The 20,518-nt window shown below is 46.7% G+C and overlaps 1 protein-coding gene across 2 annotated transcripts in view; it reads right to left on the bottom strand.

Moving 5' to 3' along the window:
- Nucleotides 1-19,808, bottom strand: part of RIPOR2 (RHO family interacting cell polarization regulator 2) — a 69,009-nt gene extending 49,201 nt beyond the window's left edge. Inside the window, exon 1 of one of the 2 annotated variants that reach the window (XM_066184636.1) lies at nucleotides 19,701-19,808. In XM_066184636.1, coding sequence (XP_066040733.1) covers nucleotides 19,701-19,761 — 61 coding nt within the window. In that variant the 5' untranslated portion in view covers nucleotides 19,762-19,808. Of the gene's footprint in view, nucleotides 1-3,250; nucleotides 3,427-19,700 lie in introns of those variants that run through there. The other variant, XM_066184632.1, reaches the window with a different exon arrangement.
- Between the last annotated feature and the right edge of the window lie 710 nt (nucleotides 19,809-20,518).

Here is a 20,518-nt window from a genome sequence, read left to right on the forward strand (position 1 = left end):
TATAATATGATCCAGTTTATTGCATCCAGGGTTGGCTTCCATTGCCGATCTCCTTCCAGATCTCTCATGGGAAGCTGGCAAAGCCCATCCCGCCACTCCTCCTCCAGCTGCCTGGCTCCCCTGCTCACGACTGCCCTTCTGCCTTTGCTCTGGTGTAACTGAACTGTCTGAAGGACAGCATGGGAAACAAAGATGTTGGCAACTTAAATTCTCATTGACTCTGTTATGTGTTTAAAGCACAGCCACCATGGTTTGTTAAGTCTCCCAAGGCAAAATTGCTTCTGCTCTCAAAAGATTTCACATTTGACTTTAAATTCCAAGTGGGCCCAGTTCTTTATCTTTGCCTCCTAAAAGGGCAAGCATATCTTGGAGTCAATGCAACAATCTGTGCAAAACTAGTGGAGGGGGGAAAAAAAAAAATCAGTGTGTGTTCTTCCTGATTAATTTTGAAAATCTCTTACTAAGAAACTTCTTCAGCAACCTCCCTTTCAGGAAATCAGCAGGCACTGTAAGCTGAGCGAACAAAACAATGACCTCCAAGCTCCTGCTAAGTGAGAAAATAACCTTTTTTTTCCCCCTCCCATTTTGTTAATAGAGTCATCCAGGAACCACACAGCTTTAAAGTGATGTGACAGGCCTCTATCTGATACTAATTTCCATCCCAACCCTCTCTAACAAGCCCGTGCCAGGAGTGTATATTCAGGCATTGCTATCCTCACTTCCTTCCCAGTCTGCTTTCAGCTGACGCTCTGTGCAGGCTGAATGGTCACAGACACAGGCTGTCTATCTCCCTGCTGCTTGCAGCCTAGCTTGCCTGATGAAAACTACCCCAGTTAAGTGGGTTGTCTGGGAGCAGCTTGTAACTGCCACATGTATAGCATCAGGGAAAAAAGAGTGTCAAACCAGCCATCCCTTTTTTGGAAAAAGCCAATGCTGCCTTTAGTTCTCACTCCCACTTCTCCCAGCTGGAAAGCAAGGAGGCTTCCCCAGACCTTTTCCAGCAGTGCACTTTGTGTGGAAGTTACCATTCTGCCTCTTCGGGTTTAAAAATATCAAAGAGCAAAAGGTAACCCTGCATGGCATGTAAACATGCCACTGTGAGCTTTGAGGCTGTGCTTTGTACAACTCTTTGCACAAGTGTTTGTTCTGTGATACAGGTGAATAAAATGGTCATGTGCCTTGAAAGCGCAAGGGAAGAAAAGCACCTTTTTCACTTACAGATGCTCCTTCACAAACCACACACTTCTCCACTTACACGTTCCCAAGCATTTAAGAAATATTAATTCTGCTGAGGAAAAACTATATAACTGGTATAACTGTACTGTCACTCTAGAGAGGAGCAGCAACAAGACAAAGCTAAGTGCTCTGTTTCTTATGCAGCATCCTGGAGAGAAACTTAACATGTTGCTTCTTAAAAACCAAACAAAGAAAACCCCCAAAGCCCACACTTTGTGAAGGAAATGCTACTTGGATGCCAAAAGTTAAACCAGCATCAGGTTATGGATGCTGGGATTGTAAAAGTTCACACTGCCCAAGTGCTTACCAGCATTTGCAAGCAGCACAGACACCATCTTAAGTGACTGTCCTAATCTTCAGTTACCAGCTTAGAAAACGCAGGATTTATGAGAAAAAAAAAAAAAAAAAAAAAAAAAAAAAAAAAAAAAGATAAACTTTGCTTCCTTTAGACTCCCACTGTGCAACATATATACCCACCCACACTCATTTAAACGCGGAACAATCTGTCATATTTGCCCATTATGGTTATAAAGCAGGGCTCCAAACTCATCCCAGTGGATACCTTTCTGAGTCTGGTCACAAAAAACACATCAGGTTATGTGTCTTCCCAGTGCGTGAAGATCTCCAGGACAGCTGGGCAACCAGCACAGGAATCTTTCAGGAAATACACCTTCCTCCTGTCTTCTTCCTTAAAGCTCTGTTTGGGTATGCTCCTGCTTTTGTTTAGGCAGGAGAGCGATACTTGTGAAAACCTAATTAACCACTGGAGAAGATGATGTTTCTGTTTGGGAGCGCGTTCCCTGCCCCGGGCTCCAGCTGCGTGACAGCAGCTCAAACACGGTAATTAAAATGAGCGTGGCTGAATGCATGGCCAGATTAATGAATGCTGAAATTACACTGGGAATACACTCAGCCCTTCCTAGAGAGATGGATGAAAGGGTGTAAAGGCAGCACAGCCACAAGCATACAGTTTCCAGAAAGCTTTTTGAAACTTTGAATGAGAGGCAGCAAAATGCTCGGCTAACACAGCAACAGAAAGACCAGTCACAGGATTAGGGTGACCTTTTGTATCCAGGGCATTCAAAGGTAAACCGAAGAGCAATGCCAGTGTATAATGTGTTTGCATCAGTACTTGGGAACGAGCCAGAGGACTGGAAAAGGAACTTAAGAGGGTCTAAGCTCTCCCCTAACCAGTAATGCTATAAAAGCCCACTGGAAATAGAAAGACAAGACCTAAGGAAACGCCGAGACTTTTTTTTATGGAAGCAGGGCTAAGCACTTCCACGCTCTGTGAGAAAATATTAAGCCAGTTTCATGTCCCTCAGCGAACACCCACGTTCAAGATTTTCCTCACAATCACAGCCCAAAACCATGCCCAGGACACCGCAAAAGAGCTCCTTTGCCCTCCTCAAAACCTTGCCGCCGGCAGATGAGCGGGGTCGGGACCCGCTCCCGTGAGCGGGGCTCTCCAGCCCCGCAGCCCTGGAGCCGGGCTCGGCCACGTCCCCGCTCGGCAGCGCCCCTTCCTTCCCCCGCGGGCTCGGCCCCGCACCCCTCCGGGAGCCCGGCCGGTACCTGCTGCTGCCGGCGGTGCTGTCGCGGCTCACAGCCCGCTCCGGGACGCCGCTCGCCCGCCGCCGCCCAGCGCTCCTCGGGCACCGCGGTGCCCCATCCCGGGCGGCAGCGCCCGCAGCTGGAAAACTCACAAACAGCGAGTAATAATGATTTTTAAAAGAGGATAAAATTAAAGCTTTAAAATGAAATTTTAAAAAAAAAAATTAAAAACGAGGAGAAGCGAGAGTAGCTCGTCTCCCGTCGCCGCGCACCGCCGCTCTGGCAAGGAGCGGAGCCGCTGCCGGCTTTTCCTTGCGGAGCTGCGGGAGGGAGGCGGAGGCGGGGGCGGAGGCGGCGCTGCTGCCGCTGCCCCCACCCCGCGGGCAGTGCGGGGGTGCGGAGTCCCCCGGGCTCGGCCCCGCGGGATGCGGCGGAGCCGGCGCTGCCGGTGCCTCCGTACCTTTTTGGGAGAGGCGGCGGTGCGGCCCTTCCGTTTTTCCATTCAATGCGTCTGGCCCCTCAGGCCGTCTGTCCCAAAGACGGAACATCCGCAAAATCCCTCTGACCCTTCTCGCCTGGAATGGGGCAGGGAACGGGCTGCCGCCGCTTGCCTTCCCCGTGTCTGTGCACCACTCGGTGCAGCCTCCGCTCCCTTCAGCAGTGTGTGTGAAAGCTCTAAATTTGGATACTGGGCGGGCTGAAGACAGCAGTTAAAGGCGAATGTATATGAAAGAAGATTGCAATGAATGGACCTTGCGTTTCTTCCTTTAAGCATCTTTTCTGTTATACCTACCAAGAAAAAAAGGCAGGAATACCGTATTTTCCCAGAGACTGTGAGGTCTTTTCTTCAAATTTAGTCTTCCTTCCAAAATGTATAGTCCTATTTACTATCAATATATCTCTCTGGAGAGACATGGATTTTACATATATTTGTTGCTACCCTTAGGACTTCTTAATTTCTCTTCTGTGACTTTTTAAAATACTGGACTTTATATCAGCCAGCAGAAGTACCAAATACACGTTGCATTTTCTATACGATTCGCTGTTCTTCTGCCAGCATTTAAAGCTGTTGTAGGGTCCTTCAACAAGCTCTCCCTTGTGCCTCTTAAACAGCTGCAAGTCCTTCTTTTTTAGGGGAAGGGGGAAAAGGGAGCGAGGGGCAGAAGCAATCCCTGGCAAATCTATGGGGTGGGTAAATAAACACAATTCAGAAGGAGGCGTGAGGAGTCAATGCTGATACCCTTTCCATGTTCCTGTATCTTTTGAGTCAGGATAGGTAGACTCACCACTTCAAATGCAAATGTTTTTCGCTGAGTACACTGACCTGTCACACAGAGGATAATACTGTATAAAGAAGTTAAGCAAATGACAAGGAAGACAGAGCTAGGTTTTTACAGAGCATTGTGCATATTTTACTACCCCCAAAACTGTCCCTGAATAAAAAAATCCAAGCTGCCAATTCCAGATGATCTATCATCTTAAGTAATTTTCAGCAGGAATAATGAACATGAGTTATTTATATTATATGCTGAAAATAAACCCTTATAGCCTTTAGAAAGTAGTAATGAGAGAAAATGACTCCAGATTTAGTGAAAGCAGAGAAGGATGCTCTTCACGCTGGTGTGTGGACCTCTGGGGCCTACGGGGCATTTCCAAGGTTTCTGAGTTCAGACAGGCTCTACAGCCATCACGTCTGTGGTATTTCCAGAGGCACCCATTTCTCCACTAGAAAAAGTGTAGGGGCTATTGCCAACACAGTGTCACTGCTGTAGCTCCAAGGCAAAATTTTAAGGGTGACCTTTCTACATCTCTGACTGAATCAACTATTCCCCCATTTCATGTGTGTCACATAGGATGTGAACTCTGAGGCAAAGGCGGAGGAGTCGCTTTCTGGAAAAAGCAGCTGTGCACTTTGGGCTATGGAATGCCAGGGAAAGAGGAGAGGAAATATTTGTGGCAATGCTGAAAGCTATAAATGTCTCATCATGCACACTTAATATGTGTTTGAGTCCATTTCAGCCTTTTAGGGGGTGGCAGCTCTCACTGTGAAAGCCTGGTTAATTTGTTAAAGGTTTTCGGTGCCATAGACTAATTGCAACACCTTACTTCAACCTGGAGCCTCCTACAGTTCTGGTCAATTGTTACCGATTCCCTCTGGCCTTTTTGATCTTATCTTGCAGAAGATTTTCTGCACTTAAGGATGCAGATGCAAATTACCTCATTCATATTGCAGCCTCCTCTTTCAAGGAAATACCCTCTATCCTATGCAAAATACATGTGATAGGGATGTATGAGCTGTTTCTCTTGGTTTCTCAATATAGTTTAGCATAGCAAATGCAGAAAGCTACCCTCCTCCTCCCCATCATGCCAAGCCCTACATACACTCCCATCTCTCTGCCCCCAGTGCTTGTTGAAACAGCTGGGAGACTGAGTAGGTTTATGGATGCTCCAGATAAAATCTTTGCCCCACTTAGTCCTTCTGGACATGTATTCATCCTGACACACATGCTTTTGAAAGGCTGGGACAGTCATTCCACGTGTGTCTTGTTTTGCTAATTCAGTGGAAATTGCCAGAGAGCTCTGTCTCCCTCCATCATCAGGCAGGAACTGAAGCTGCCATTGTATTGTGGCTGTGATCATGCTACTATGCCTATAAATTATTCACGGTATTGCAGCGTAGTCTTCTGTTATGTTAAAAATAGGTCATCATGAGTGTCCCCAGTGAAATTTCTAAGTGACAACAGCTGATTTTAGCTTTGTCTCCAGAAAACAGTGACCTTTTCAAAGCAGTAATTGACAATTATGGTGTACTTCTATCTCCGTGACAGCTCCAGTGCACCTTCACAAACATTAATTCTCAGCAGTGGTAACCCCACATTATACTTGAGACAACTAAACCAGAGCTACTAAATTACCTGCTGAGCTTTGCTGAGGCACTTTGCTTTCTATTAGCCTTTGCTTCCAGGCCAAAGAGTAAATCAGGATTATCAGAGAAGAGATTATAGTCTGAGAATACCTAAATGCTCTGCTCCTCCCAGGCACTCTGAAATCTTCTTGAAAGGGCTGAGCAGGATTTTCTGGCTGATATGCATCAGTTACACATCGCTCTGGGGGGGGTGGATATAAGGACAGACTTCACTTTTCCCATTGCCACACAGACCCAGCCCACTAAATCCTCTGAGTCAAGAGAGCAGGAGGCTTTCAGGTCCATTGCAGACCTAGACAAACCTGGAAAGGGGGAGCACGACCCAGTAGTCTGGACAGAGGTCCAGGGGAAACTCTCTTTTCCCCATAAGATACTGTGTAGGAGGGCTCTGTGTGGACCCCACAAAAAAAGTGGGATATTGTTGAAATTTCCCGGCTTCTGTGGGGATGTATGTCTGTTATGCAGATAAAAAGACTTAGCTCAGGCCTGGGTGACCCCATTCACCTGAAGGCAAGGACTGGTGGTGGGTGGCAGTGCTTAGCAGAGCAAGCAGACAGCAATTTGCATGGAGGTCTCTTGTTAGCATGTGCAGAGCAGCAAGAGGCCAAAGGAGGTGGGGCGATGGTTGGGCAGACCACAGATTTGAGTTTTGGGTGTCTGAGGTAGATCAGGCCTGCCCTAGCCTTTAAGGAAGACAATTTATACCTGTTTTTTCCTGATGTAACTTGTCTTTGCTGTGTTTCTGTGTAACTCCCATGCTTAGAAGGGATGCACAAGGCATCTTCATATTGCTGATGGACATCCCACAGGGTATCTCCAGCAGGTATCACACCCAGGGAAGTATTCTGTGGGAACACAGGGTGCAAACCTGACTGCTCTTACCTGGGGATCTTGGTCCAAAAATACAGGTGAATGATCATATTTGAGAGTGAGGAACATGGCAGGTGCTGGAACCATCATTTGGGAAAGCTTTTAGGGGAGAGGTAAAAGACAAGACCCTGACCCCTGCCATAAGCAATCTGGGCAAGATGTGGGCTTTAACATTCTGACTGTATGCAAGTTTGCCATTACTCTTTCTAGCTATACATATTAAAGTGTTGCCACAATTCTCCTACTGCACCCTGCCTATGCTGTCTTTGGATTGACTCCATTCCTTACACCTTCTCTGTCCAGTTTGTTGGACATTCATTGTCATCCTGTAACACTTCTTGTTCTCTTTCTAGAAGAGTTTGATACCCACTTGTTTTTCTCTCCTCTAACCACTGTGCAATCATTTCCCCCCTTTTACTTCCCATCACTGTCTTGCTGCTCCACCCTCAAGTTCCTCATTTCTCATGAGGGTGCTTTTGCAAGTCTTTCCACTTGCTACTCCGGGGCACTTTGTGGGGAAAAGTTACTAGTGCTGATCTTCGGTGATTCAGGAACAAATTCCATTTGGGACTTTTGGCCAGATGCTCAGCACAGCTGGATCCTTGGGAAGGACTGAAGCATAATGGAGTGGTAGTGTCCTGTGGCATGGTGGTCAGGACACATTTGGTATGCCAAAGAACAGCTATGGATACGGAGGGAGAGGGCCAGGGACAAAAAGGGGAGTCATCTTTAGCTTTTGGTGTACCACAGAGATAACACTTTCCCTAGGTAATCCTTCTTTTATCTGTTCTTTGTCCCACCTGGCTGCATTTGTGGTGGTCTGAGATAACTGCCTTCAGATCAAGAACAATTCCCACAATGGCCTGTGCCTCTGGCAGCATTTGATATGCGGGATGTGTATGCACAAGCACACACCCTACCTATCCTCACTATGTAACTTGAGAGAGCAGGACGAAGGAGCCACCAATTGCATTTTTTTCCCCAGAAGTTGTTTCAAAATCAGCACTGATGCCTCTTCTGGGCAGGTTTTGCATGGCAGTGTTCATGCAGGGTTGGAGGAAGCAGCACATTCCAGTTTCTCAGACTGCTTAGCAACCAGGGCTGGCTGAGCAGCTCTTAAGTGCACACCAAGTGTGTGGATGGCGTGTCTAGTACTGCAGCTCTAGCCTTATTTTTTCCCTGTCTCTTGTTTTTGAAAATCATTCCTTGTTTTCTAGTTAAGGCACCTGAAAAACTGCTGGAAGCTGATTTTTGCTTTCCTGGACAGCTGGAAGTCAGCTACACTATGAGATGATCAAAGCTGCTGTAGGAGGGATTGGAGACTTGGACAGACAGGTATGGCACTATCAGCCTGCTTTTTGGGAGCATGACTGCAGGACTATGTCATCCATGCTGCTGGGAATGGGCTGGCTTGAAGTCCTGCTGCTGGACAGCCATGAAACCAACTTGCCCAGAGGAATACAGAGTAGAACACATTGCTTTCCATGGGTCTGCAGCATGTGAGATTCCTGCTCAGGGCTGCCTGTCTCAGTACAACCATCATGCTTAAGATCAAGAACACCCTGTTGGACCATTTCCAGGAATGGATTCAGCTTTGAAGAAAGAAAGCCAGTATGTTCCTAGCTTCCTCATTGGGATCCTCTGGAATCTTTAGGTAATCTCTTGCCTCTTGCTTGTTTCTTGGCTCTCAAATGCCCAGACCTGTCTCCATGTCACAACCTTCACCGTCCATCATGACAGCAGGCTGAGATTCTGAATCTGTTTGGGGTTCTCTTAGGCACTGTGCCAATCTCTTCCCATGTTATCAAGCAGTAATGCCTGCTACTGAAACTTGCTGGTTACATCAGCACTACAGTTAAAATGTGGTCCCGGCCTATGTTCACCTCCATACTCCCCTTGCACCCTCACCTGTATTTGAGAAAAGAATTTTAGGCAAGCTCTGAAGCACAGAGGAGGAGAAAAGCTTTCTTTATACATGTCCAAGCACACTCTGGTTCTCCTCCACCCCATGACATGAAGCAGACAACTGGCCTGGAAGGACCAAGGATCATGAAAGATTGTATTATATGGGGGAAGACACCATAAGACATGTCAGCAAACATCAAAGGTATCCTAAGTCCATGACTGAAAGAGCAAGTCAGAAGCAAGCAGGACTTTGGCCTGCCTTGCTGAGACCCCTAGCAGCAGTGTAGAGACAGGCCCTGCCTTCCTGCTGCTCTGTGAGCCCCACAGGTCATGGCAAGAAGGGGAGGAGCTGCAGGGGTGATGAGCATGGTCTGGGGAAAACAGTGGTCAGGTAGAAGAAAGCTGCAAAGGCTGGGGTGGAAGCAAAAGAGCAAATAATGCTGGACAAGTTTAAAAAAACTAGTTCCACGTATGAATCCTGAAGTGCTGCACACCTATCTTCCTGCATGTCCCTAAAAGGGCAGATTCATAATAGAAACCCAGAAGGAGTCCTCAGTTACAAAGGCTCCAAGCAATTTCCATCCTTAGTTATGTTAGTGTAACACCAGAGTTGCCTTGTAATCATTCCCTTGATGGGTGACCCATTGAGGTCCTTGGTGCAGAGACCATGCTCCTCTGTCCTTCTTGTGGCCCAAAATTCTGCACAGAGGGCTGCAGCTTTGAGAAACGATTTTCATTCCCTCCCTGCCTCCAAGATACCACCACTTCCCTCTTTTCCTCACCAGCGCATATTTCTGTGGCTTAAATATAGCAAATACAAAACAAGTGCAGCACACACAAAATGCCATTCGGGGGAGCGCAGTGAACATGCTGCCTCTGTAATGTAATGAGCCCCAAGTGCATCTGCCAAATATTTGGACTGAGATTCCAAGGGAGAGGGGGTGGTCTGTAGCACAGAGAAGCTCCGACCAAACCCTCAGACCATTACCCCCAGGCATGTCTTGGGGGGGGGGAGATACAGGTTCCTTGTTGGTCCAGCCTGCCTTCACCTGGAGGTGACTGACCACTCATAGCAGTTATTTCCTCTAGGAAAGGTGAAGAGCAGCTTTGTGTAAGTGGATTTAAAATTCACAAATAATACGTAAAGCAAACAAGAAGTGTTTCTTTAGGGGCGTGTTCTGGCTGTGTGGCTGAGGTTAAATGACACCAGTGAAACCATGCCAGTTTTTGAATATCTGACCCTGTGTACTATTTTCAGTGCAGTGATTTTTGAAGTGATTAATGACAACAACTTGGCACTACCCAGAGGCTGGTGTTGCTGATTAAGCTAACTCTTCCTTGGCTCACAACAGGCGTCGGGAATAGAGTGGGCAGGAAGCTCCCCAGAGTGACAGAAGAGTCAGAGGACATCAGGACCTCCTGAGATGCCTGCATTTCAATGGGGAAATTAGAAAAAAAACCCTACCGACATCCAACTCCAGAGCTGAGCTCAGCAGTGCTGGAATGCTCTGCTCCTCCTGTGGCTTTCTTTTTCTTTGAGAATATTTTTGTATGGATTCTTTTCAACATTCCCACCCCTCTCAAAAAAAAAAAGAAAAAAAAAAAGAAAAAGAGCCTCCTATGCTAAGTGTATGCTGGGATTGCTAGTGTGGCACTTCTTGCATGAGGATCTCAGAGATGCTATCTGGTTTCAAATCTATCTACATCTAAAAAGTATCTCTCTTCTCCAAGACCCTCGAGAAAAGGCAATCTGTTATTTCAGTGTTGCAGGACTCCAAAACTTACAGGAGCTCTCAGTGGGTAAAGTGCATTTCTACACAGTCACAACCAAATGCTAAAAAGAGCACGGTGCCTTGTAGACAATAACCACGTTCACAACAAAGCTCTTCCACTGCTCTGAGCTACCATGAAATAAGAGGGATGTGAACAAAGCTCCATTTATGCCATGGAGCCTGAACGCTAGCCAACCTTGTTAGCTACTGGCATCTTAATCACAAATTTGAGAAAGCCGTGGAGCTCATGTGTGAGATTTTATAAGCACATCTCCCTGAGGTCCTGCAGGCGTCCTTGAAAATTTAATGTCTGTGTTAATGACACGTATTGAGTATATTCACAGAGCTTTTAGCCATCCTGCCAAGCCCCTCTCTGTTCTCCCCTCCAGGGAACCTCCTGGATACTGCTCAGCTGCTGCTGTACCTGAACCATAGGTGCACTCCTCAGGGAGTGAGGAGGGCTGGGGGCTTTTCACTCTGGTGTAATACAGCATGAAGAGAGGATCACTTGCACAAAAGCTCATCATTGCAGGTCACTTCCCCTAGGGCTGGGCACAGGGAGGGCAGGAAGACAGGGCTGGCCTGGGGTGCAGCCTGGTGTGATGAAAGGGGAGCTTTTGCAAGCCCTTGTGTGCACTGCTGTAGGCACCTCAGAGAGCTCTCTCTTTTGAGTTTTTGGGGTGATTTTGGGGTTTGCTTCCCAGGGTGGTCATTTCACCTGGGATTTTGGGCTTGAGCGTTTATTTTGCTGGACTGTTTTGAGTGTCTTTTCTTCTCTGTGGAATGGGTTGTGGTTAATTGTAGGCAGGCTCATGCAATGTCACGACATGGGCAGTAAATCCAGGGCAGGGCTCTGGTTAGTGATGCCACAGGAGCAGCCTGGGTGCTGAGCTCCCCCACCACGGTGCAACAGAGCAGTACCAAATGCAGGCAGTTTTCCCACTGGGGCATAGCTAAAAGCATCACTGTGCCCTGGGGGAACCTAACCCAGGCCAGTGTGGGCTTTACCTTAGCTACTGGATCCTGGCTAGAGGCAAAGCTCAAGTAAATACCACTTTAAAGGTAGGCAGCTGCTGGAAGGCTTCCTCGATGAATCTGCTGCCACAAAGATGAGTGTACCCAACTCCAGCAGTGGATCTGCCTCCTGTTGCCCTGTGGATGGGAATGCTGGGCTATGGAACCCAACAGGCACCAACCACACTTGTGCCCACTGCTGCCAGGCTAGTACCAGGGGACTGCCATGGTCAGTGAAAGAGCCCAGGTCTTCCAGCAGTGAAGGATTCCTATTTCCATGCCCTGAACTGGCACCTGGAGGGACTTCTTGTTTCCATTCTTGCCCTCCCTCCTCAGTCATGCTCACTATTGACTAAGGGCAACATAAGGTAACCAGTTTGAGGAGCTAGAACACTAAATCTCAGAGAAGGCTGGAATAGAGGTCGTTCAAACTGCCCCAATTTGTGTGCAGCCAGGTGTGTTTGTCCACTGCCATCTGTTCAGGCAAGGGCTGGTCACAGTGGACTTTTCTCCAAAATGCCAGTTTAATTTCTCACTCTCTATGGCTTCCTATCTTTCTGCTTCACTTCTTGTCTTCCAGACTTATCAACTATTAGAAGGTATCATTTCCAAGTTCTGCATCTCTGAACTTTCCAACTTCCAGATTACCTGCAATTAAACCATAGTAAGCCAATGCCAGCCCCCATAAATTAGGCTGATTGAAGCCTTTTATGCTCAGGATTTCCACTGCAGTTTTGCTTCACCTTTTTTCAAGTGCCAAAGACACAGGAATATCAGGGACTCTTTCACAGCATCACCCCTGCTTCAAATAATTTCCCTGCTCCTGGGCCAGATCAACAACACACTGCTTAAAATTCTGTGTGGCCTGACAACACCCCTCACCCCCACAAGCAATGCTGAGACATAGGAGAAATCCTACTATTGGGAAATCTTCCCACGATCAACTTTTTAGTGCCTCTGTGACATTGTCAAGTGCTTGACTAGTCTCTCCCTCTCTCACCCTGCCTCAGCCATACACACAGAATGTGTTTTCACTCCTTGCCTTTTAACTCTGTACTTCCTGACCCGGTTGTTTTGTGCCTGTCACACCCATGGTACGCCAACCACAAGGCTTTGGTTCAGCATCCTGGCAGGCGGAAGCTCATTTCACAGGCAGCTGAGCTGTGCCTCGAATTATTAAAGGGGTGAAGTTGTTTACGCCACTCGCTCACATTAGCCAAGGCACATTTATTTTGTGAATTTAGTGACGGGACTGAGTGACAAAAAGCTTGTATTTCTTGGAACTTCGTAAAGATGCTATGTAAAAACAGGAGGAGAAAAATGTGTGAAATGAAAGGCAATTTTGCTTCAGCCTTTGGTGCAACTCTTGTTTCGCAAGCTTAAAAGGTGCCCCAAGCACACCTGATCAGTGGTTTCTCTCTGGCTTGTACGCACCTTCCTCTTTTCTCTGAGGGTTGGTTAAATGCCACTTGTTTATTTGACCTGGATTTTCCCCTCACTCTTGTTATTATTAGTGATCTAGAAATATTGTCAACAGGTATGAACCAAAAAAGCTGCTTTACAGAAAAGGGGAAGGAAACACCAAAAAGATCAAAGGTCTCTATTAAAAAATAGAAGAGAACAAAGCAGAAAATGTCCCTCATTTCAATCTCTCTTTTTTTTTTTTCTTTTTTTTTTCTTTTTTTTTTTTTTTTTCATTTGGGCCTCGTGGGCTCAAACTTTTCTGCTTCATATATGGAGTGCAATGTCCTGTTAAAAATAACCCTCCAGCTGCCCATGACAGCTGGAAGTGCCAGAGCACTGCGGGTGGGTCAGTGTGGGGGTGCCTGGGGTGGAGATGGGCGTCTCAAACTGACTCCTCTGACCGCATAAAGCTCCCTCCCCCGTCTGCATAACTCTGTGTCTGCCCATGGACCACAACCAAAATGAAGCAGCTGCAAGAAGCAGGTGAGTGGAGCATTTAGTGTAAACAGGAATAACAAAAATGCTCCATTTCAGCCCCCTTTTCTTCCTTGCCATCCTTGTCCTGTGTGTTAAATAGGTCTGATCATGCTCTTGCAGAAAGATGCTCCAATCTGAGTTTATAGGCCAAATATCTCACTACAATCCATCTATCTGGATGAAGCAGACACTGTTGCCTTGGTGATGGGACTTCTCATCCTGTGGGCTGCGGGTAGTGCAGCACACACTTTCTTCAGGAATGTGAGATAAGCCAAAAGGACAAGTAGGGCTGGTGGGATCTGTAAACCTTTTCAGGACACTGATTCACAGTCTCCCAGCAGTCAGGAAGGAGAAGCTCCCATGCCTGATACATTGCGAGGCTGCTCATCCTTACAACAGCCTCCTGAAGTATTGGGAATTGGTATGCTGGATAAAGAGTAGCCATGTCAAACTCTTCCGGGTGAAAACATAGGAAAAACAGTATCTCTGTATCTCTGAGGTAGGCATCTGCTGGAATACCATACTGATAGGAACACGTGAGTATCCTTATAAGACATAATTCTCCTAAAGTTACACCACTTTGATGTACTTTGTGGGGAGGGGTCATACCTGAGGGGTCCACCAAAGCAGGGCTAGGTACAGCATGGAAAGAAACCTGGTCCCATGGGTCACAGACAAGCTGTGACATGGATGACCCTGTGTGACGTTTTGACAAGCCACTGCAGTTGTACGTCCGAGAAAAGCAAGGTGTCTAGTATTGCTTTAGGGAAAGAGAAAAGTTGCTTAAAAGTTGCTTAAATTGTTACTGAATAAAGAGTCTCAACTATAAGTTAACATCCAAGGCTTTATCCTCAGTTTTCTCTAACATCTCTAACCTCATTATGTGCAGGCAGTGCACATAACCATGTACAGCAGCTGCCTTTCATTTCAGCTAAGCCTCAAAGCTGGTCCCAAACCCCAGAACTAAAGCTCTTTTCTCTCTTATACAAGACAGGCAGGCTTTACAAGGATGTAAAGGCATCTGGTGCATTTTTGAAGCACACCTTAAACGTTTGATGCAGTTACTGTTCTCCCAGGAGCCCTGATGGGCGGCAGTGCTGGAATGTATCTGTATGTCATAAACAGCATGTCAGTCCTGGGCAAGGAAAGGGCCCTGGGACTCTGACACTGTACAATGCACCATCTAAAATGGGGCTCTGGTCTACTGAACTGGAGCACACACAATGAATTCAATGAAAAAGACAGCATTGGTTCCCCCCCCCTCCCCCCCCTTCTTTGGTAACAGTGATGGGATTTTGTGTTGGCTTTGACCTGAGAGGTTATGGTTACGCCAAGTACAACCAGAGGGCATACACAGGAAGTGGGAAGTGGAGGTGTGAGGAGAGGTCAGTGTAGAGCATGAAAATATCAGCAATGAATCACAGCTTAATTCTACTTTTCCTGTGCATTCTCAGTTTAGATAGGGTGGTCAGTGCTAACAAAATATTTAGACCTAATTCTCAAAGGAATACCAAGCAAGTTTGCCAACAATATTGAATTTGGAGGAGCTGTTGACCCCCTCAAGGGCAGAGGGACCCTGACAAATTAGAAGACTGGGCAATCATCAACTGTAAGAATTTCAACAAGGGCAAGTGCTGGATTCTGGACCTTGGATGGGGCAACCCTGGTTGTGTGTATAGACTAGAGAATGAGAGGCTGGAGAGAAGCCTCTGTGGAAGGGACTGGTTGATGGCAAGCTGAATCTGAGCAGTGCCCTGGCAGCTAGGACGCTAGCCCTGTCCTAGGGGGCATCAGGCACAGCATCACCAGCTGGGCAAGGGAGGGGATTGTCCTGCTCTGCTCTGCACTGGGGTGGCCTCACCTCCAGTGCTGGGGGCAGTTCTGGGTGTCACAGTATAAGAGGGATACTAGGCCGTTAGAGAGCATCCAAAGGAGGGCAAGAAATGGCAAAGGGCCTTGAGGGAAAGCCACATGAGGAGGAGCTGAGGTCACTTGGTCTGTTCAGCCTGGAGAAGAGGAGACTGAGGGAAGACCTCACTGCAGTCACAGCTTCCTTGTGAGGAGAAGAGAAGCAGCAGGCACAGGTCTTTTTTTTTTGTGGTCACCAGTGACAGGGCCCAAGGAAACTGCATGAAGTTGTGTCAGGAGAGGTTTAGGCAGGATATCAGGAAAAGGTTCTTCACCTAGAGGACGCCTGGGCACTGGAACAGACTCCCCAGGGAAGTGGTCACAGCACTAGCCTGGCAGAGTTCAAGAAGCGTTTGGACAATGCTCTTGGGCACATGGTGTGACTCCTGGGGGGAGTATCCTGTACAGGGCCAGGAGTTGAACTCGATCCTGATGGATCCCTTCCAACTCAGTATATCCTGTGATTCTGTGATATGCCCCCCATGTTTGCTGACTGCTTGCAAATTCTGCTCATGGATGTGTCTGCCTGATCTAGGAGCTCCTGCTGTGCTGAGCCTCTGGTCCAAGTCAGAGACTGTGCTGGTGTGGTGGCATCACACCTCCATGTGAGCCCTCAGCTCTCCCAAGAAAACCGGGGTCTGTCAAGAGAGCTGACTCCTGCTCAGATCTCTCACTCTCTAGGCTTGGCTCCTCACTTTAGACAGAGTCAGGGAAAATCCACACCATCACTGCAGGCTGCAGTGATGAGGGGAAGCCTAGTGCTAGTGGAAGGGATTTCTTTTTAATGAAATATAACTTCAGAATCTCAGGCACTTAGAGTCACTAAAAATTAAACAGCATTTTACCCAAAGTGGATGTTTCGACCTAACAAAATTGTAAGAGTAACTGAAGACACCTGCTTTCAGTTAACACAGTGAGTAGGGCTTAAAAGAAATTAAACCTATCACTTCCTGTGCTTTCAAATGGCTAAGAGAATTTAATTTTGAAACTTTTGTACACTACAGCTGTGCCCTGCTCAACACTGGCCACGTTGCAGAGGAGAGGGAGTTGAGCTTCATTGAACCTAAGCACAGTCTCTTGCAAAATCTCTGCAAAACCTCTGAAGTACAGAGCACCGTGTCAAGTGCAAGTCACTGTTATTACAAAACAAGGGGAAAGAGCTAACGACATTTCTTTGAGGATGAACATTTCAAAGCTTTGAATACCTACTGCATTTTTGTGAAGATAGTTGTAGCTTATTTCGTCACACCCAGCTCTGTGACCTGCGATTTCAATGTATAATAAGGAAAAACAATGCCTATTGAAGCATTAGTAAATGAAAATTGTGGAATTATGAATTATACTGAAGAAAACACAGAAGTTTTCAACAAATGGTTTGCATGTGGGAAAATATCAATGCCATCTGACAGTCTATGTCAGTGGGAAAATATTTTCCCCTTGATCTTTCCCAGAAGAGAATTTAAAATCGTAATTTTGAGAAGAGTTATCCTACAAACTCCTTGTTGATATTTCAGCAAACTTGAAACACCAGAGGGATTCCAGAGAGCTGTATGTTAATGTTGTGTCACTAATGATGCGATAGCCTGGCAGTGGTCTTGGCCTCATCAAGGAATAGTTGATGTAGAAGTCATATAAGCAAAATTAAAGGAGATGGAGTACAAGCAGTGGCAATCATTAGGATTTTAGAGAAAATCATTGTATTGATAGTGGACTCAGACTTTGGTAAGAAATAAAACTTGGTACTTCATGAGATCTTTACATACTTTCCCAGCGGAGAAATCATCAAGGATGCCAGTTTCTAGAGAGGACATACAAAGACTGGTTATCCCTCATGGGACTGAACTATTTTTTTGTCAGTGATCCGAAAGGGAACTTTAAACAGTGATTGACTGAGTATGCAGATGGCACAATGCCTGGAGAAGTGGAAAACAGGCTACTCGAAGTGAGAAGATTCATCAGGCTTTAGTATGGGGATAGCTAAGAACAAGGGAGATAAGCCATCCTGACAGGACAGCATTGACATTGTCCTGAGAAATTTGACTCTGAAAGACTTGAGGATTAATGAGAAAAATCTGAGAAGAGCAAACTCTCATGTGATGCTGCAACCTGAAAGGACTTCAGCAGATCCTTGAACTGATCCTGATACATTATATATATACTTTAAAAGTATGAGTAAACATTATCATGTAACTTCTGGATTTGTCACTGGTCTAACAGTTTTGGAGCACTGGGCTGGTGTCCACATCTCTCCAAGGGACTGATCTCAAGAACCATGAAAATGCTTAGCAGATTAAAACTCTATAAGGAAACAGTTATTGATAATAGTCTGCTTGGCAAAGGATAAGAGTGGTCTGAGTATTGGCTGTAGATAGTTACACGAGATTTTATATGCACCAGCAATAGTAAAACCTTAGCTCTCCTGGACAGGAGGGAAACTAGCTCCAAAAAAGTAGACAGATCAGTGCTAGAAGAAATAAAAGATAGCTGTCTTTAACTGTGATGGTAACTAAGCCTTGGGATGAGTTAAAAAGGTGGATAGAGATTTGCCATCATTTTCCAAATCAAGCTGCATGTGGAAAATAATAAAAATTAGCCCATGCCCTAAGAGCTGAGGTCTGCACTGGGCTGGGAGTTCAGTGCCTGACAAATGCCTCCATCTGGCCTGAAAATCTGCGACTAAGCTTTGGCTGTGACTAAATTTTGGCTGGCGCCTAAGCCTGCAGCATGAGCGGGGCGGGGGCTGCCCTGTGACCCAAACGGACCTGGCTCCTCCCTGCTCACATCCCACCCAGCCCGAGGGAGCGCACTGGGTTGTCCAGGGTCAACAGCGCTCCAGAAATAGCAGCCAAAAGTTAATGTTTCCTTGCTAACCCGTTCAAGAGAGAGGACAGGGGGCTGAAGGGGAAGTCTAGCACTGTGCCTGTGTTGTTTGGGTTCTCCAGCTGGCAGGTTTGGGAGCCAACAATCCCTGTCTGAGAGAGCAGCTGGGATACAACTGTTCCCAGTTACACGTAGGTGAGTTGAAGAGGATGTCACCAACTCATATACTTGTAGGATACCTCAGGTAGGGTGGGACCTCAGAAGATCATTTATTCCAACCTCCTGCTCCAAGAAGGGTCATGGAGAGGTTTTTAAAATGTTTCTGCCTTTGAAAAGCAGAGCCTCCTCTAGCTGTTTCTGGATCAGCCCTGCCAGAAACAACTTAGCTGAGGGGCTGGACAGATTTTTGAAGTGGTGTATCATTCCCTTCAGATAACACAATATATATATATATGTCGACTAACCTGCCCACGTTTCTCTCCTTCCCTTCTACATTTCTGATTAAGAACATGGGCTAAAGGTTTCAGAAACTGCAAAGAAGCTTAAAAAACCACTGGCTCTTCAGAGCACTTGCAAATGTCTGTATCAAGTCAGAGCACATGGATGATTATCCTGGGAAGCAGCATCTGCCTGTGTTGAATGCAGGATGCAGCAAATGCAGTGGGGTACTTTCAATGCCAGTTGATTTGCTCACTGGCATGAGGAGTTTCCTGGACGGTAAGGATTTCTTCCACACTGCAAATGCACTGACCTCTCCTTTCTGCAAATTCATTCTGGGCCCTTCTGAGCCCAGACTGGGATACAGGGTGAGAAGTGGGGGCATAGAGACGTGAGAAATGTATTTGAGTTCAGAGAGAACATCATTGAGACTGCTTTCTTTTCTGAGCTGATGCCTTTCACTGGGGCTCAGATAACTTGATTTGGCACTATTCACTGCTAAGTTTTCCATACCAACCGCAGCTGAGCTTTGTTTAAATGAGCCTTGCTGAAGCTGTACTGAAAGTGAGTTTAAAGGTTCACAGTCTTTGGAGTGGATCCAGGCAGCTCTTTGTGCCTTCAATTCCCTTAGAAACTGTGAGGGCTGGGGGCCGGGAGAAGATTTGCATGAGCAAGTTCTCCCCCTGGCTTGAGTGCAAAGGGGAGCAGTGAGCAGCGGCAGAAACTGAACACCAAGGGCCAGATTATTCCTCCTCCTCTGGGCCCTCTTTTCCGCATTTCTGCTATTTTGACTTGATAGCACTCAGTACACATGTAAATGATGGTACAGGATGCAAGCAAAGAGGAATCAAGCACCAGCAAAAGCTGTTTTAGGGATAAGAAATTATCACACCGGCTTTCTATCCCAGGTTGGGGCAGCTGGAGAGGTGGATGCTAATTCTGCTCAGATATTTAACTAGCAAGTCACCTTTAGCCCCTGTAAAGAGCCCCTGCTACTTTAACGACAGATGCACCTGTGGTGTTGAATGCTCAATGTGCTACTTTGCACAGTGCAGCCACTGTAGAAAATACACTGGGTGTCCCCCCAGCTTTCTTCTGCAGTAACTTCCTTGAAGCTGCTGAACCAGTCTGAAAGTATTTTTATTGTATCTGTGGTCCCTTTGTTTTCCATTCTCTAAGGAGAAAAAGAGTCTGGTCACCCTGTGACCTTGAAGCCCACAGACAACTTCAGATTTACACAAGAAATACCACCAGGGCTAGTAACCAGTCTCTAGTCTGAGTAGCAGAAGGATTAGTTTAATAAAAGATGACTTTACCTTCCCCAAAGGAATCATCTTCTTCTCCGGGTGCAGTCAAATCTTCTTGGGAGTGCTGCATCGTGGCAAGGACGTAACTCAGAGTGCAGCCAGAGCTGAGTGCTTGAACCTGCTCCTAGGCTACAGCTCGACTGTTTCCTTTCACCAGTTTCCTAAATATTTTGGTGGTAACAGCTTCCGCATCTGCACTTACGAAAACAATCTCATTCATAGAAATGGCGCCTCTTGTTTTTACAGTCAGCCTTTGAGATGAGCTTTGAGGCGGAGTGTCCTAACTGCTGAGAGAAGTTAATTTTGAGGCAGAGGAGACAGGACAGGCTCGAAATGCACCCTGCCCTGTTGCTGAGTGCCATAACAGCGCAGCGGCAGCCCTGTCAGCCTGGGGTATTAAAAGTTTTGCATATGAATGGGAATGTTTTCTGGTGGCAGAGGCAGAGCTGGAGAACAACTCACCCTGCTCGGACTGCAGAGCAACTCCTCCCTTTCACCCCAGGGACGGTGTGACATGAGGAAACCCCCAGGCTCTCTCACTGTCATGTGTTCATGGAACTAATTTTTCTTTTAGCATGGCAGCAGTGACATCACTTTCTCACCCACGCTGGGGTGGCCCATAGCAATGGACATGTGGATGAGCTGGAAAACCATAGGTGATGTCCCATAGGCAGTTGTCCCATGGGCAGATGCCTTGGCAGGGACATGATCCTCACACTTACACTCATCTGAGTCACAGTCTGTGGTGCACTACCAAACCTAAGGACCTTCCTGATCAGGTGTACAAGAGAACAACACCAAAGTAAAATTTGCTCTCTGCCAACAAT

Source organism: Chamaea fasciata, unplaced genomic scaffold, assembly GCF_029207755.1.
Source record: "Chamaea fasciata isolate MVZ Bird 193981 ecotype frontalis unplaced genomic scaffold, bChaFas1.0.hap1 SCAF_1, whole genome shotgun sequence".
In the NCBI taxonomy this organism is placed as follows: Eukaryota; Metazoa; Chordata; class Aves; order Passeriformes; family Sylviidae; genus Chamaea; species Chamaea fasciata.